The 19,218-nt window shown below is 39.7% G+C and overlaps 2 protein-coding genes across 7 annotated transcripts in view; one reads left to right on the forward strand and one right to left on the reverse strand.

Moving 5' to 3' along the window:
* KLHL32 (kelch like family member 32) overlaps positions 1-6,579 on the forward strand; it is a 122,043-nt gene extending 115,464 nt beyond the window's left edge. For all 4 annotated transcript variants that reach the window (XM_079298788.1, XM_079298787.1, XM_079298786.1 and 1 more), the window contains 3 exons: positions 81-273; positions 2,349-2,443; positions 4,187-6,579. In XM_079298788.1, the coding sequence (XP_079154914.1) occupies positions 81-273; positions 2,349-2,443; positions 4,187-4,348 (450 nt within the window). In that variant the 3' untranslated portion in view covers positions 4,349-6,579. The remainder of the gene's footprint in view (positions 1-80; positions 274-2,348; positions 2,444-4,186) is intronic.
* Positions 6,580-12,599: 6,020 nt separating this feature from the next.
* Positions 12,600-19,218, reverse strand: part of MMS22L (MMS22 like, DNA repair protein) — an 86,843-nt gene continuing 80,224 nt past the window's right edge. For all 3 annotated transcript variants that reach the window (XM_079297868.1, XM_079297869.1, XM_079297867.1), the window contains 4 exons: positions 17,805-17,971; positions 16,302-16,398; positions 15,006-15,173; positions 12,600-13,317 (listed from right to left, as the gene is read on the reverse strand). In XM_079297868.1, coding sequence (XP_079153994.1) covers positions 13,233-13,317; positions 15,006-15,173; positions 16,302-16,398; positions 17,805-17,971 — 517 coding nt within the window. In that variant the 3' untranslated portion in view covers positions 12,600-13,232. The remainder of the gene's footprint in view (positions 13,318-15,005; positions 15,174-16,301; positions 16,399-17,804; positions 17,972-19,218) is intronic.

The raw sequence follows: 19,218 nt of genomic DNA on the forward strand, positions 1-19,218 counted from the left end.
AGCCAGCACTGTGCTACTGTTCCTTGCACTGCCACTGTGGGTGTGTCTGGGCAGTGCTCAGGCAAGCTCTCTCTTTCCAGAACAAGTGGTCGAGCCGTAGCCCGATGCTGCAGAGGAGAGTGTACCACTCCATGGCCGCTGTCCAGAGGAAGCTGTACGTGCTGGGCGGGAATGACCTGGACTACAACAACGACCGCATCCTGGTCCGTCACATCGACTCCTACAGCATAGACACCGACCAGTGGACCCGCTGCAGCTTCAACATGCTGACAGGTGAGCACTGCACCAAAGGGCAACTCACCTCTGGAACTGAAACATCTTTTCTCTTTAGGTGCCTTTAGTATGTGAAACTCCGTGAACTTGCTAAAAATGCTTCCAATTTAGGGACCACTGTTAGCCAAGAAGACGCTTTTTGTTACAGTTCTGGCATTCACTGGTCTACAGAACATTTGCTTTAGTATATTGTACATTCAATTTTGAAGAAGGTGCAGATAAATTTCATTTAATTAAGCAGTCAAAAATAATTTGTCATAATATTACCAGTACTGTTTATAAATTCTCCAAAAGCTTGCCTGTGGTATTGGTTTAGCTCCCTGTTTGAGTGTACAAGAGACTGATGTATCTTTGCCATGTAACATCATTTTGTAGTGGTTTCTGCTGGCATTATAGGGCAAAACTTTCACTGAAATCTGTTAACTCTCACTTATTTCTAAACAGTATCTTAATAAATTACCCAAAAGGACATGTCCTTGGAATTCCATCAAGTCAGGAATTAATTGAGCACTTAGTCAACTAAAGGATCTGTAAAGTTCTTCTTGACTTACTAGGAAGAGCTATTAGAGCTGGAACTTGCAAAACACTGCAGTTCACTGTCCCTGCTGCACAGCCAATCAAAGTTCACCTCCACCTGATAAAATTCCCAGATGTAGTATCCCCTTGAATCCCAGGGACAGACATAGAATCGTAGAATGGTTTGGTTTGGAAGGCACCTTAATTATCATCTAGTTCCAACTGCCATGGGTAGGGACACCTCCCACTACATCCAAGTTTCTCAAAGCCCCATCCAACCTTGAGCACTCCTGGGATTGGGCATTCACAACTTCTCTCGGCAGCCTTACCACCCTCACGTTAAAGAATTTTTTCCTAATATCTAATCTAATCAATTCCAGCTTGAAGTGAATTCCCTTGTCCTTCCATCACAAGCCCTTTTAAAAGTCCCTCTCCAGCTCTCTGGTAGGCTCTCTGCTGGTACTAGAAGGCCCCAATTAAGTCCCACTGAAGCATTCTGTTCTACAGGCTGAACACACCCAAATTCTCTCAGCCTTTCATCATAGGAGAGGTGCTCTATCTCTCTAATCAACTTGGTGGCCTCCTCTGGTCTTGCTCCAATAGGCCACTACCCCTCCTGTAGTAAGGTCCCCAGGGCTGGACACTACACTCCTTGTGGGATCTCACCAGAGAGGAGTAGAGAGGCAGAATCACCTCCCTGAACCTGCTGGCCGTGCTTCCAGACAGGCATGTAACTCCTACTCAGACAAGCACCAACAGCAGGGTTGCTTGGTTTCCAAGTCAGTCCATCAGTGTACTTGATGGACACTAGGGAGAGAGGCATAGATTAAAAAGGAATTACACAAGGTCAAACAGAACTGTATTTTGCTCACTCATTAATTATTATGTGGAGGTCCTGACAGCCTTTGAGAAGGATGTCATCTGATTTGCACCTGCAAAACCCTGGCACTGCAGGCACCCTTCTCATTCTGGAGCTGACCCTGTCCCACTGAATGCTGTGAGGCAGCCTCCTCTCCACTGCCTCCAGTTTCCACAGCCTGCACCTTAAGAAGCTAAGCCTTTCTTTTTGTCAGTACAACTGGCAGTAAATGTGCCTGGTGAACTGTGTAGTGCAGATTTTTTAAAGCTGTATTTTTCCTTCAAAACTTCCAAACTTGTTGGGAGACCGTTGCTATGGGGATGAACTTGTGCAGCAGCTCCTGTGATTTTCACCGTGCTTGTGCCTGGAGGAGCTGAGCAGGTGTGGGCAGCACGTGAGGGGCACTCTCAGCCCCTGAGGCTGTTTGGGGGCTGAGGGGCAGGTGGGGACCACGCCTGTCACATGTGACACACGTGAGGAGGGAGCAGATGGTCCCCTGCACAGCCACATTAATGCTCATCTGGGCAGCACCAGGCAGGGCTCCTGCAGAGAGCAAGGAACTGCCCCACGCCTCACCTTCACTCCATATTGGGAATTCTGAAGGCAGGAGTGCTTGCATCCCATTACAGAACTGCAGTGCTCGCTGTTAAAAGGGTTAATTGAACACTGAAAGTGGTTTCTATTTCCTTCTTTGCTTTAGGTCAAAATGAGTCTGGAGTTGCTGTCCACAATGGTAGAATATATTTAGTTGGTGGCTATTCGATTTGGACAAATGAGCCTTTGGCATGTATCCAGGTGAGCAATTTAGGTTTCTTTTAAAGTCTTTTCCAATAATTTTGCAAATACAAGTTTTGCACAGTTGTTATTAAAAAAGGAAAATACATGTGAAGAGGAGAGATTAAGGCTATTCCTAATGCAGCCACTGAACCTGCATAAACAGAGAGGAAATACTGTAGAGATTAAAAGTATTTCCAGAGGAGCCAATAGATGCAATTCCTCTAAGATATTCCAGTAAACCAGAGTTGAATTGTCTTTCCTTTGGCAGGGTTTGGATACAATAATGTGTATATATTCACTGGTTACACAGTCAAATTCAAAATTAAAAGGGTTGCAGAAATGAATGATGGGGCTAAGAATTTTGCAGCCCATATTGGGATTTTTCTTTTCTTTCCAGCTTGTGTTTCTGAAGGGCAGCCAGAGTTAACAAGTTGTTCATTGACCAAGCACAGTCAGCCTGCTACCTGCCCTACTGCTTTAAAGCTTCAATGGAAGTTTTCTGATCCCTGCCCTAGGCAATGGGCTGTCCAACAAACTCTTCTGGTCTCCCATCTTTTATAAAAGCAGCTGACCTGCAGATCCATGGCTTTCATGGTATATTTTCATGCAGAAGTTAGGAATTCTTATGTTTCTGAGTGAAGTAGTTCTGCATCACAGCCACTGCTTTGTGACCATCTGGACAGTTAAAGACAGAAAGTCTTGTTTATATCTCAGTTTCTGCACTTTTGCTGATAAACAAGAATTTTATCAGCTTCCAGCTTTTTGGATTTTAGAATTTCACCTCCAAACTGTCCCATAAGACTAGAAGTTAGGCTTAGCATAAGAAGGGAGTATATTAGTTTGCCAAGGTGTTGGTCCTATATTGAACACTTAGTATCATGAATTTGTAAAGAGTAAGATAATGCAAGATAAACAGTTAAAAACATGTTCTGCTCATTAGCATAATTGTGTTTCAGCAAGTTGTTGGATACCATACAAAAAAATTTATTGAAAAAAGTGATTCAGACTGGCTTGTATATATAATGCTTAGATGGAGTAGTAGCATAGTATAGAGGTAGCAGTTGTGCTCCACCAGTGGGATCATTTATAATCAACAGGTACTTTGCAGTATTGCACCTGGGTTTTGATACAGCTTAGTGACAAGCAAAATAATCCTGGGATCTTGCTTTCTTAAATGGACATTTGTCCACATCCCCAGACTGGTCATGAACTGGCAGCCTGCCTGACACAGTCCCCACATAAAAGGGAAAAGAAATATAATGAGTGATTTGGCAGAGCTGTGTGTGCTGTCCCTGCTCAGCTGTTGGCAGTGTGCCTGGCTTTAACCAGCAAAACTAGCCCTTTTATCTTCCTGGTGAGGAAAACTGAGTTGCTATTCCTTTGGAGGAAAAATTCCACTTTTTTCAAATATCTTTACTTACTTTAAGTCAGTAATTTATTTGGCATTCCCATCTTCCATAGAGCTTCTGTGCCCCCTAAATACCTCGGAGCTGACAAACAATATGTGCTCTGTGTTGACAGGGTAACCCACTTGCACAGCTGCACTTTCTCCTGCCAGGAAGCAGGATCCAATGTCATTGCTCAGGTTTTGGGTTGGTGATGAGAACAGCAAATGGATCACCAGATACATAAATAATTAAAAAATTATCTGAAACTACCTTTCTGCTGGGATTAATAGTAAATACATGAGGTGGGTGCCAGCAAACTTGTTTCAGCTTTCTTCTGTGATCCCAAAAATATTTTGTATGCTTTGCCGTGCAGGTGCTGGACGTTAGCAAGGAGGGGAAGGAAGAGGTATTCTATGGGCCTACACTTCCCTTTGCTTCCAATGGCATAGCAGCCTGCTTCCTTCCAGCTCCTTATTTCACATGCCCCAACCTTCAGACTCTGCAAGTGCCTCACCACAGGATCGGCACAATGTGACACCTTCCTTGCGCTTCACAGAACCAGAAGTGGAGGGGGAAAGCATCAAACCCTGTGCACAGAGGGGTTTCTCTGGCTCAGTGAGAAGAACGAATCCGCTTGGGCTGCTGCTTTACCATCACACATTTGTCTTAAAGTCGGATCACAGCAGGCAGGGAGTGACAAAGCCTGCGTGCGGCTCCTCTCCTCGGCCTCAGACGTAGAAGCAGATCCATGAGAGTGTTGTGCATTTCTGCTGGGCACTGACTGCTTCTGTCTTCTCCATTTCCTTATGCAACTTCGTCAGGCATTGTGGATGCTCTCAGCTCTCCCTGGGCTGCTGCTCTTTGGAGTCTGCACATTCCGTTGTTCACCAGTGGCGCTTTCAAAGACAATAAACAAGCTCTGTTTATGTTGACAAAGATGATAAAATACTGTGCTAATTATGCAACTTACTCAATACCTTTGGCAAAAAGAATAACAAATGTGTTGACTTCCAATTCTGAACTCCCATCGTTTACAGTTTCTCATTTAATAGTACTTCATCTGAAATTTAAATACTTCAAAACAGAAAGCCCTATAGGATATGAGGAAGAGATAAAAATTGCCTCAGCTGAAAGGCAAAGAAAATGAAGCCTCATGGTTAAATTCAAGTCTGAACTGAATGTATTTGTCTGAGAATCTAAAGATTGTTTGGGATGTCATTTACCAAGGTCTACTACCAAATAAATGTTACCTTCTGTCATATGATCAATTCTTCCTGACAGCTGCAGTCTTTTAATGGTGGAGATCAGCCTCTTTACTGTATAATTAAAATGTGCCATTTACTTAATATTTTTAATATCCAGTTTGCAAGGGGTCACCACATTTACAATTATCAATGAACAGTCTCATTTTATCCAACATATGGTCCCACAAATCACTGGTCTCCAGAGGCTAAACAGGTGTAGAACAATGTCAATATTTATTTATTTATTCTTTCAGTTTATATAGTGTGTCTCCATTCCACTCTCCAGGCATATGCCAGCTCACAGCAAATACTCAAACCTGGTATATTTTGGCTTTGCTTGGCTACTGCAGCCCCTGTCTCTTATCTCTGTGTTTTATTTACATATTGAACAAAAATGTCAATGTTTGTAAATATTAACCAAGCATGTAATTAAATCTTTCCTATTTCTGATTTATGGATACTCTGCACTTCTCTGCTATACCTACTGATCAGCTCCCTGCCACTGTGCTGCCTGAGCAGACCTATCAAATTCCTGCTGATGCTTCTGCTAATGCCACATGAGGAGTGTGCTGCAGCAGTAGCCCGTGCCTGCTGAATGGGAACAGGTTTGACTTTGTCCAGTGAGCAGCACTTTCTCATCAAAACTATCTTTTAACTTTTAAGGGTCTGATTATAGGGAGCTAACTTTATTATCATTTCTGTCTCCCACTGGGCAATGTACTGGTGGAACATCACCTTTCCTTTTCCATATTTATCAGGTTAGAATGTTTTATGATTGGGTTTTTGGTTGTTTTTTGTGTTTTGGTTTTTTTTTGCTGAGCTTTCTCATTTTTGTTGCCTCAAGCAGAGCTGCAGCTGCAGTCTTTGCCTGGCACATTGACTCAAGTTGCTAACACCATCTCCCTCTGTGCACCAAGCATGCCTATACTAGGCAGGACTTTTCTTTATGCTGAGTGGGAGCTGGATAGGCTGTACATCAAGACATATTTTAATTTCTTGTTTTAATTTGTTTGAACTCCTGGAAATCTGCATGCAAGGGACAGCTCTCTGAACAGTCCATTTACAGAAATTGTTTTCCTGTGTGGACTGCAGGTCCCAAGCCAGGCAAGTATTCCAATTTTGACTTAAGTGTGGCTTTCAGGGATACAAATGGAGTACATGTCTCATTTTCAAGAGGAGGGTGGCTAAAATAATCAAAACATTTGCAGAGGCTTTGAGTCTCATCCTGGAGGTACCACACCGGGTGAATGATCTCCTTTTGTTTCGGGGGCAGAATGACACTTCCTGTTTGTAAAGCCCAGGGCACTTCTGGACAATTGTGCAAAGTGTGTTTTCTATGTCTCAGCTTAGTTTAGAGACTTTTATTCCTAGGTCTTATAGCTTCGCACAGCTGTAGCTATGGAATAATTTCTATACTGCTGCTTCTGGAGAGCAAGGGGAGGGATTGGGATGGATGAGGATGACTGCTGAGCAGTGGCAGAAAGTGGCAGCAGTGGCCTGGGTTTGAGGAGAGGAGGGGGGCAGCTTCCTTTGCAAAGCAGCATGTGCCTCTTGGTTCAAGGTCTGAAAGGCAAGAAGGTTATTTATCATGTTTGTTCTGCTCTTTAGACACTTCTGCTGCTCTGGTTGTTGTCACCAATTGTCTGTGCTGTGAATGGCAGTTTTAAACAGCTGTGCAATTACATTATATTGGTTAGGGGTACCTCTGCCACAGAGCCTCAGGACAACACATATGCTCCTATTAGTGTCAGGATCCTGCTCTGGCTCTTAATCATCAGGCTCCACTGATTACAGAAGTCTTTCAAAGCAACCTCTCTGTCGTTTAAGTTTTTGTGTCACTCTTTCCTATCTGGGTCTTTCTGCTTTTGTTGCAGGACCTACAGGACAGATGGAGGGTGCTTTGCTGCACCTGAAGTCCAAAAATGCCTCATAGCCCTTGCCAGAGCAGCAAAACCCAGTTAATTATTGCCAGGTAAGAAAGACTGTGGATGCAAGAGCAGGCAGAGAGCACCCCGCTGTGGCTGAGGGGTCTCAGCTGGAAGGAGTGAGGATGGGAGAGCAAGGCTGGCTTCACCTGCCACCTGCAGCTGTGCAGGACTCCTGCAAAGGCTGCCTGCTGAGCTGAAGTTTCTGAATCACCATGTCCTTGTTCTGCCATCCTTCCATTGAATGTCTCTCCCTTCTAAAACTGCCATGATTGCAAAATCCTGTGCATGACCTCCTGATCCACCCATGATGTTCTGAATTTTGTACTATTTTGGGCAGACATACAACTCAGAACCCAACCTTCATCCCTACCCAGTCTACTGGTTTTGGTACATACCTCTGACATACAGTTTAGCTCAGTTTTTCCACACAGCCATAAAGCTGTCTTGAACAAGAATATTATTTCCATGCTTGCTGGTTCTGTTGCCAGAGTCTGATCATCACAGTGTGAGAGCAGATGCCAACACAAGTTATTTATCCAGCTGGGAGTGTGCAAGCTAAGGGGACAAGTTGCAATCAGTGAGAACTCACTACTGCTTCAGGGAAATAGGTGCTCTTACCAGCAAATAATGCAGCAGTCACTGACTGTCCTGTTTGGAAGAGAGAGCAAATCTGTGCCCTGAACTCCTTAGATTTACACATTAAGGATATTTATATCTGCAGTTAAGATAGAGATATATATTTATATCTGCAGCTTTTGGGCCACAAGGTCTTGAAGAGCTGTTCTCTGATCTTTTTCAGGCCACTCCCATAAAGAATAATATTCTTTTATATAACTTTAATTAAAGTATATAAATATAGACTTTACCTTTGAGTCCTAGGATGTGTTATCAGCTTTTAGCTATAAAAAAACCACAAGTGAATCAGCTGCTTTCTGCTTTTAATCCATAAAATGCCTCATTTTCACAAGGAGCAGCAGCACCAGCAGCCTCTTCTGCCACTTTGGTGTCTCTTGAGCATTTCACACCCAAGTGCTGACTAATGAAACACTCACATGTTATGAGCCAGTGTGCAGCAGTTCTGCTTCTGTAATGTTTTTGTAATCCTTCGACTTCTAGTTGTGGCTTATTATTTTCTTCTTAGTTTAGCAGCAAGTTCCTGACTTTTAGAAGAGCTGAAACTTCTGTAACTCTTTTTTATCTAAATTTTGCCTTCCCCAGTTACCCTCCCCCAAACCTGTACAGACATTTAGTACATCAGTTGCAAATCGTGGAGAAACAGATAATTGAATATTCACACATGCAGAAACAACCCAGGCAGAATGTGGAACAATGTGGAAACAAGCGCGAAAAGAGGCGGCATCTGTTTATTGAAAATTCAAATGTAGAATAAATTAAGAGGGCAAGGTTTAAACACTTCATCTGCAGGCAGAGTTTGTAGAGGAGGAAGATTGCAGGAAGTTTAGCACATAGACTGTGTATAAAGGACTTATGCAGTTCTATTTTTGCAAAATTAGGGGTTTTCTTCCCCCCAAGGACACATTATAAAGGGATAAAGTGTCCACATGAAGAATGGTTTTCCAATAGAGATGATTATATATAGCAGTTCCACAGTAATGCCAGAATTAAAATGCTTAATGTTGCAATGCTTCAAGTACTGAAGAACAGAGTATTTTTAGCAACACCCTCAATTCATGTAAGCAAGTGCTGTGCTAATTTTTCCACCAGTTCCTATGCAGGTCATGCTGGGCCTTTCTAAAGCAAATAATGCATTTAGCAAATTTGCATTTTTAATGCCTGTTTTGGTGTCATTCTTCAAGGAGAAGGGTAGAGCCAAGGTAGTGTTTGATGCCTGACATGCAGTGAATTTGGTTGTAATGTGGAATTACTCTGCTTGTAAAGATACTATATCTATGAATAGAGGATCTGAGGTTTTACATTTTTTGTTGTTGTTGTTCTGTACATACCTTTGCACTTTGTACATTAAGCTTGAAAAAGGTTTATCACTTTAAAGCTGCTCAAGTAGACAAAAGCCATATCCTAGTCATTCATCATAAAACAAGCTTAATTATGCTAGGACATATTGACACTGCATCAGATTTTTAATCTTCAACATAATTTTATAACCATTGCTAACAGATGGGCTGATTACACTGAATTTGAGTTTTAAGTAATAGTTAAAAATTCTAAAATATGATTAAACTGGAAATACCCATTGCATACATAATTTTCAAAAAGCTTCTGAAAGAAGGAAAACCAGAGTGCAGTAAATCCTCTATTTTGTTTCCTGAGGGAACTATATGGCATTTAAGTGCAGAGTTACCAAAGTTCCTTAGATGACCAAGCAGTTTATGTTACTGGCAACTTCTATTCTGTTTAATTCCAACAGATAAGCCAGAAGCTTACTCTTTCCATAGGTCTGCTGCTTTATTCCAGCATAAAAGGTGTGAATTTTTCTTTTTCAGAAGTTCTTTTATTGGAACATGTACACCACCTGCTTTTTTCTTCCATTGAAAATGAAAGGAAAGAGTAATTTAAATTAGCATGTTTCTGCTAACAATAACAATAAAATAACAATTAAAAATTAAAATTCTTATGAAATAGAGAGACAGCTTTGTGGGATTAATGGAAGTCAAATGCGAATTCTGAACAGAAGGTTTGATTATTTTTTTTCATGTTATCTTGTTCAGGTTACTAAAGGAAAGATAAGCCAGACTTCCCTCTGCTTGCCATTGTTCATCATGTGCTGGACATGTGTTTCATATCACAAGGATGATAATGGGTCAGAGGTGATTGGTATCCTGAAGATGGAACAGGGGAAACATAAAGATTAAATACTGTCTATTTAGATCTCAATTCTATACACTGCAGGGAAAAAGGAGTACTTAGTACATATACACACATAGTCATCTTATATCCTGGAACAGTCCTATGGCTAAGGAGATCAGTGTGGAAAATTCTGGCAAGGCACAGGATGACTATTTCAGACAGGTCTCCCATCACCAGTATTCGCATTTCTAAACAAAAGGACAGTCTGGTTGCAGACTGGGCACCAGGCTTTAGGGCAAGAAAAAGCATTCTGAAATGAAAAGTTTTGTTAAAACTCCACTGACAAACATTGATTTTGTAGTTATGAGTAATTAAGATGTTTGCTGGTTTGGCTGGGGTGGAGGTTATTTTCTTCACAGTGGGTGGTATGGTGCTATGGTTTGGATTTGTGCTGAGCGCTGGGTTGATAATATAGAGATGTTTTTGTTATTGCTGAGCAGGACTCAGAGCCAAGACCTTTTCTGATTTTTGTACTGCTGTGCTGGTGAGGAGGGGGCTGGGGGTGCTCGGGAGGAGTCACAACTAGAACAGGTGACCCAAACTGACCAAAGAACATTCCAGACCATGTGACATCATGCTCAGTACATAAAGTGAGGGGAAGGAAGAGACATTTGGAGTGATGGGTTTGTCTTCCCAACTTATGTGTTACAGTGTTACCTGTGATGGGATCCTGCAGTCCTGGGGATTGGTGAACACTTTCCTGCCCTTGGGAAACAGTGAATTCATTTCTTACTCTGCTTTATTTGCTTGCCATTCCTATTTATGGCTTTTACCATCCCCATTAAACTGTCTTTGTCTCAACCTTTCAACTTTCCCCCTGATCCCACTGGTGGGGGAGCAGCTGTGTGGGCTGGGGTTAAACCATAACAATATTCAAAATAGCTTAATACCACTAACTTTGCATTATATAGATGGGTTTGAACGATGAGATTAGGTGAATTAGGTACTCTAGCTACAATTTTATTTTCAGGATATTTTCACCATCAGTTGCAGAACTTGTAGTTGCAGGAAATGTCTATCTGTGCAAGCAGTGTTCTTTTCAAACAAGGCACTGGGAGACACCCTTGCCCTCCTATAATAAACCCCCCTACAATGAGTATTAATCTTCAAGTGACTGAGGTTGCCTAGAGCCTCATCTTACCTGACCGTCAATGTTTCCAGTGATGAAGTGTCTGCCAACTCTTTGAGCAACCTGTCCCAGAGCTTCACCATCCTCATAATGAAAAAAATTTCCATATATCTAGTTGGAATACACCCTTTTTAAAACCAAATTGTTCAATGTAAAATAAGGTAGAAAGGTTTAATTTAAATAATGTTTATTGCCTTAAGCAGCCTTTATACAGACAGCATCTAATAAATAATTTTTTTTTTTTTTTTTAGCTTTCAGTTTTTTTCTCTGTTTCAGTTAAAATCAGCATTTTCTTAATTCCTCCTAAGTGGTTTTGGACTGCTGTTCTGGTGTGTGTACTTGGTAGGTCAGCATAAACTAGCACTCTGCAAGTCTTCCTCTTAATAATATTACTGGACCCATCAGTCACATGTGCAAATGTCCATACCACCCATCAGATCAGCCATTTGGCAGTGGTTGATGACTATGATGCAAAATGCTTTATTTCTGTGTTAATTTTGTGACAAAGAATAATAATTTCCAAATTGTTTAAATTAATTTCTCATGCACCAGGAGCTGCTATGCATTTACATAAAATCCTGTTGCTTTTTCAGAAACTTCCAACCATTACAGCTAGTAGTAAATATGTCTTTAATAACCGACTAAACACATCATTAAATGCTAATATCTGCTCTATCCTTTAGAATCACAGCTTTTACTTTCAGGAAGTAATACTACAGTCAGACATCTGTTCTGGGATCTACTGTGTGGTAGGACTCAAATTTCAAAGGCATCTCAATTATTTTCACTTGGAGAGGGGTGTTTTTAATTTTTTTTAAAAAAAAAGCTTTTCAGAAGCAGATTCCTCCTGGGATGAATAAAACTGCCAGGTACATAAGCTTATGAGAAGCTACAATGCAAGTTCAATAAGTCACTTTCATAATGAAAAGAACCTCCATGTTCTGCACTATTAAGTAGGCTAAAGAGGCTTTTAGTTACTGCATTATCTGAAGTACCTATAGCTGATTTAGGCAAGAAGATTATCTAGTTCGACTTGATAAGATTACTGTAACGAAAGGGAAGCTGCTCTGAACAAGATTTTAGGGATTTTTGTGAAGCTATCAGACATAAAAATATTTTTTCCTTCCCGTTAAGGTTGTAAAATTAAAATGTGAATAACTTTAAAAGTAAGAGCCTGCTCACTTGGTGTTGCCGTTAATGACAAACCCACTCCAAAGTCCAGTAAGTAGTTTCAGAAATTTTCAGAAAGCTTCAGGGTTATTGAGAGAAGTGAAAAGTGTGGAAATCACAGCCATTAATGAAAGTTTCCTGAGCACTTTAAAAAACCAAAAAATATAGATGAAATTAGAGAGCTAGATCCACCCTGGAAAGACCCATAACACAGAAAAATATTTGAAAGAACCAACTTCCCCAGCAAACAGGAATAATTACTAGCCTATCATCAAATTATGAGTATTTTAATTAGATGTCTATCCTCCCTTTCCCTCCCACCTTTCACACCTAGTGTAAGTGGATAACTAATAATGTCATGACTAATTAAAAGACCACTGGGACCCCTGGAAATTACAGGTCAATTTTAAGAACATACCATTGAAAAGGAAGGGAACAGGAAATCTTAACCTGCCTTTTCTTCTATTACCCACAAAGAAAACAGAGAGGTTTTACAAAGGAATATAAAATACTGAAATGTTTTAATACAGGTGGAAGTTAAAGACAGCTATATACATTCTGTGCAATATAAACATATTTAAAAAAAAAAGCTCTCTCTTAACACAAGGTTTATCACACTGGCTCAACCTCTGGTGAATGCATTGCATTCAACAAGTTGAGTACTAGAGAGCACACATTTTTCCTATTCTACTAACATAATAAATTAGAAATTACAAAATTATGATTTTCTTAAGAACAGACTGAATAAGATTTTTCAAAAGTACATTAAGAGGGACCGGTCTCATTCAATGTGAACTAAGTTGTGAAATTCTTTGAAATCTTGTCTTGTGTGTTGTAATATAGGCTCTATTTATACAGATATTTGAATGTTTAATAAATTAGCTTTCAGTCTTCCTACTGCTATTCATCAAGATATTGAGTCAATCTTCAAATGCATGACAATCATAAAATACCACAGTTTTTTTTTAAATTAATACATAAATTGGGGGAAAAAGCAACCACCAAATTGATACATGTATTTCCATTGTAAAGATGAAGAACTTGTCTAGCATGTCGTAGTCTGCAGTTTTAGGTGCCAACAATGTCATAATGTCCAAGAGGAAAGGATTAATCACCAGCACACTACTGATCTGTCTCATTTTCCAGTTTTTGTATCTCGTTTTGTCCAGCCTCTGCAAGGTGAGATAAGAGTCTCTTATAGGCTTCTCTGTTGGGGAGGAAAAAGACAAAACTTATGACATGATACTTTAGCAATCTCACACATCCTAGGAATAAAAGTGTGTAATTCCCAAACACATTGTTTAGATATTGGGATGTTAAAACATGGTGATTTCCCCCTGCCTATTCAATTGCTTTGTTTGCTGTGATTCTTTAGCATGGTCAGATCAGAGGAAGAATAAGGACTGCAATGTTTATGCTAGAAGTGCAGTGGAGTTGCTCTGAAGCCTACTTGTTTAGTAAACTGCTGTGAAATGCAAGTTCCTTATTTAAAAATGTGAATTTCCAAGGCCTAGATGATATTAGCATTCAGATTTGATGATATTTGCTCTCTCATTTCTGCCTAAGTAACCCCTGTGACTCACAGCATGGTGATGTGAGCCCTTCACACTTGGGTGCAGCCCAGCACTGACAGATATAGACCACCATCCTCAATCAAGGACAATGACTGTTTTACAACAAACCTGGAATTGAGAAGGGAACTGTCACTCAAGTGGATTTTCCAGAAGAGTGCATATGTCTTGATGAGACACTTCACCTTAAGTTCATTCTAATACTCTCCAACCCAGACAATGCAATTATTGTTAAAGTACTACCTCTGACATTTGGGTCTTTTCTAATTACCTATTTTTGTCATGAAATACTAACTTGAGCAAACAAAACTGCAGTTTTCATACTAGTTTCTTGCAATAACAACACTGGGACATCACCACTATATGCATTTAATGCAACTTCTGAACCTTATTTCTTCTATAGATATGGATTTGCACTTTAATGTCTACAGTAATTGCACTGAATATGTTAATATCATGTTATTTAGAGTCTGGGACTGAAGAGAGAAAATCAGGTGTTCTTGAAGAGAGAAAATTAGTGTTCTTACAATAAAATGCTCATGGATCACCTCAGGCTGCTGGGTAATGGAGCACATTCTAAATACAAATTACTAATAGAAAACATTGACAACAGATTAGATAATATATATGGTTTAAGTGATGAGGATAAAGGAAATGTAGCTCTTCAGTAATCTCCAAGCATGTACTTCAGGAATCTCAAACAACCTGCATCTTTTAGTATTTTATAGATAATGGGATTAATGTTACCATATTAACAGTATTTAACAAAAGAAAACCAAAAATTTTAGCTACAAAACACATTATCAAAGGATGAAAAGCAGGAAATTCTGCATATAATGGTACATCAGGCTGACCCTGAGACAGCCTTTCCTGGACACCCTCAACTCTTCCAAGTTTAGATTATGAAAAAGCTCTTGATATTAAGTTGGGGGTATTTACTTTCCAAGCATCTCAGACCATAGCTGATTATACTATAGTCTCACATATGACCCATAAAGTCCTCTAAAACAGGGACTAAGAGGAAAATTCTTTGGGTAAGGAATTCTTAATTCTGTTTTGCAACATACAGTGTACAGACAACCTAGCTTCACATAAATTCTACTCTGGTCTGAGGACCCTACTATCCAAAAATCTCTGGAAATATTTAGCAAATATAGATGGCTTAAAACCATGAAAGGCTTGAGTTAAGGGAGATTTCTGGCTGAAAACACCTAAAAATCACTCATTTTTGAGTGTCTGTGATGCTGTCTTAACATTGCTTTCTTTCAACAGAATAAACCTCTACTATTTATTGTCAAAAAACAATACTAAATGAAAATCAAACCTCTGTGCAGCATTTCTTCCAAGGCCTTGTTTGTGCTCGGAATCCTTCAGGGACTGAGTGATTGTGGGAATGAGGCTGGTAACTAAAGTCTGATCCAAGACTGCCACTGTTTCCAGTATGCTGAAAACTCGGTGATCATAGACAGCAGTGTAGTCCTGGATAAACTGCCTGAGGGGGATACAGGGCACTTAATGCAGGGTCAAAACAGATGCAGAGAACATGCCAACAATAACTGAAGAGTCTGATCAGAACGAGCAATCTGCTGCATAGCAATTTTCCTATTGTTACACTGGAATACTCTACCTGGAATACTTTCTCTAAACAAAGCCATGGTTTTGAAGCCTAATGCTAAAATTCCACACATTTATTTTCAAGTAATTTGGCAGATTCCACTGCTGTTTCACCAGGACTGCATTGTTCCAGAGCGTTTTACTTCATGATGTGTGTGAATGCAAAACTAAACCATATATTTCTTATTTAATAAATAATAATTGTAATAAAAAGTCTAACAAAACAAGAGTTTTACATTCAAATTTGCAGAAACAATGTTGGCATTTCTTATAAAGATCCCCTGGATCTTAAACAGGGCAGATCATTGGATGGAAGCACATCCATTTGCCTGAGGAGCTGAGGCCTATAAAGCTCACAGATTACATTCAAATCAAAATTAGCACTTAGGATGAGACATCCCATGAAAGTGATGTATCACATACAGAGGCATTCCCACAAACTCCCATTCTTTCAGTGAGTCCCTCTCAAGGTTTTCACCTAGATCTAGCCCAATAAAGCAGCAGTGCTTAAGGGCTGTGGGATGTCTGGCTGCCAGGTCATGCAGCTCTTCTACTGCATCCATGTGAGACACAGGATTCATTTTGCAGAACTATGAATTAAGGATAATTTACATTATAATCTATTATTGTAACAAAATGAAATTAAAAAAAACTAAGCTTGTTATGTGAAGACTATCTGCACTTCAAATTAGGCATGCACATCTTTCACAGCACCATCAGCATTCCCAAGGAGTTTTCCCCATCACAGGAGCAACACCTCCCTACTATATGCCTCTCAAAGCAGCACCTCATTGATGAGGAAGCAGGTATGTCTCTCACTTCTATTTTTCTGCTCTGGCTTTTTGGCAAAGCTGTGTTCAAATCCAGTGCCAAAAGTTCCATTACTAAAATGCCATAAACAAGCAACAATGCAGCATGTTAGGATAATTAGTTATTTTAAGAAAACATGTTTACTGTCAATTGGCTTGCAGCAGCTTTGCTGCCAGTTGGCATCTTTTCTGGTTACCTAAACACAGAAGTCAGCTGGGTGGCATGTTCTCCTCCTGACCCTGCTTGGCAGCCTTCTACCATGTACTGTACAATGTCTGTAGATATTTTTTTAACTGCAAAAGAAAAATCACAAGATTCACACAGAGCTCTTGAACTGACCATCTGGAGAATGTCTTTCATGAAGACAAAAAATTTTAAATGAGAAAAGAGAAGGGTTTCATCTTCCTTTTATGTAAGTGAAATGATTGAGAGAGCACTTAGATTGGCTATAAAGAACAGAATGAGTTACAGGTTTATGCAAAAGTCTTATTTTTACCACCATTATCCTTTAAACAGATTTTTAAATACACTGTGGTATTTTTAAGTTAAAGCCAAGGGATATACAATTAGAGGAAATAGAGGTTTTATTCAAATGTAAGTTCTGTTTATATTCTTTAAGCATTCCTATTTGATTCAAAAGAAAGGTAGTCACAGCATTATATCCTGCTCAAAGCTATGTGGATCTATTCTGTACTTTCAATGATGGAGATTGCTCTGAAATGCACCTGAACTGTTTTTTTAAGGGAAAGAAAGCCCTAAGAAACCAAACTCCCCCACTGTTTTCTCAATAATTGTTTCCAAATAAACACCAAAGTTGCAAGATACAGTCCTTCCTTTATAAAGGTGGAACTGGGCTGCGAGGACTTTTCTAGAAGGGTGCAGCAGAGCCCTGTCCAGAAAGGCAGGGAGCTGGTGGCTACAGGACTTCCAGCTCATTTCCTGGCACATTGCAAGGTGGGTCCTCAGCTTTCATGGCTGAGTTTATTTCAGATATGGCTGTAATGGCAAGAGGGGGAAGAAAATTGGTGATGACTGAGCCAATTTCCTAAGCACATCTTGTCCTTGAAGCTATTATAGACCAGAATCAAACAGTACTCTATAAGAGAAAACTCCCAGGAGAAGTTGGAGTTGAATCCAAATTTTGCTTAATGCCTCTCTAGCAGCAAGAAATGAAAATTTTGAGTTCAGGTACATTTGTTATACAATGGTGGGGTGAAAAGAGTGCTTAATTCTTTAAGTAGCTAAAAATAAAGATGTTCTTGCTACAATACAAAGCATGCTAAAAGAAGAAAGAAGACTCAAAAGTATCTTCAGAGACCAACATGGTACTTTTAATCCATTTATAATGCCTCTATGGGGAGAACATACACTAGTCTTATTTGGTCTCAAATTTTTAGGTGGAAGAAAAATTCCACAATTGCTAATGGAGGAGATTATATGGGAAGGATGGGGAAAAACTAAATGCCTTCAGATTCCTGAGAAGTTGATTGGTTTATTAGAAAGTTAAATGAGGCAGGACTTCTCTGCCTGAGAGACAAAGTCCCAGACCAGTTAATGCAAAAATAAAAAAAGCCTCATCCAGTTTAGCTGGCCGGATTTTTTTATTCACCTCATCTGAGAGTCTTAAATATTGGAATGAAAGCAGTGCAGAAATCTTGCAGGTGTAGAGAGATGTACTTAAAGCAAATAAACAGCTCACCTTGCAGCTCATTAACCAGTACCAAGCATTTCAACACAGCTGGGAGAACCAAGTCGATGTCACACAGTTCAATGCTCTGAGTTCTCTGAAGTACTTGAAGAATGAAAGCAAGAACAGAGGCCAAGCGAGGAGGTGGAGCATGCCCTTTGAACTGCAGGTAGTTTTCCCTGGGAAGACATGGCAAGCCAGAACAAAGTCTATGATTTAGGTTTTTTTTTTCCATGCAATGCAAGCACCATATACCCTAAAATAACTGATATTTCAGCAGGAGGCCTATTACATAGATTTCTATCTTTATCTAGGCTCAAATAATGGCTTCTATTTGTCTTAGTCATAGCAATGACTACCAGTTTGTCACAGGACAGTGATATCTTCTGACTCTTTAGAGAGGAGTGACAAATAAGAGCCATTATAATTACAGTTAAAAACACAAGTGTGACTATTAAAAGTTAAATAGGTAGCTTCATAATATCAGTGAATTCACAAAGGAATCAAGGTTCTAAAATCCTAAGCCAACATGAATAATACAGTTATTATTTAATTACATTATTTAGCTTTATGGGCTTTTGCAAACTCACAATCATACTTGTGGTAACAGCTCTGCTGTTACACTGGTACTGTTATTTGATTTTTGTCAACAGTATATTTTGTAACAGGACAGTCAATGACAGATTTTGTTCTGTCAGAATTAACACAAATATCTCCAATATAAAATCTGGCACAAGGATAAAAGGTGATCTGTCAATCTGCAACAAGAGAAAATTTTAACATCACACACATGGAGTGTTCCAATTTTAACACCTTGATTTGTTCATTTTCCACAAAAGAATACAAGAATATGAACTGCTGTTGGTTTGGCACCACAAATTAATGGAATCTGAAGACAGTAAGTTTCACAGGTGAAAGAGAACACAGCATTTATTCATCAGTCAGCAAGAACACTCCCAGAACCTTCAAGAAAACCTTTTGGGATATTTAATATTAGGTACTATTATCTATTCAAACAAAGCATACCTATTGACTGACCAATGCATCAATTAAAAACTAGCATCCTTATTAAAAACTCAGGAAAGGGTGCTTCTACAACTTTCAAATGTAACTTTCTGAGCTCTGCATACTTCAGAGCACTGGTGTGACTTGAAAAATGAAAGCTGTGGCACCCGCAGTTCTTGTATCATGTGGTCTTACTTTAATATTAGGAACTCTGAAATCTTGTCTCTCATTAATTACTCTGAAAATTTCCCACAATTTTTTGGTGTGTTCTTCCAGTACAACAGCTCTCTGACCCAGACAATACAATCCTGATGTTGTGGTTCCTTTTCCTCTCTGCAGCAGCAATACAAAACACAAACTGCACCTATTTGTGCACATACCCCATGACTCCCTCATGACCACCCAGCAGTTTGCAAACCAG

Source organism: Erithacus rubecula (genome assembly GCF_903797595.1).
Source record: "Erithacus rubecula genome assembly, chromosome: 2".
NCBI lineage: Eukaryota > Metazoa > Chordata > Aves > Passeriformes > Muscicapidae > Erithacus > Erithacus rubecula.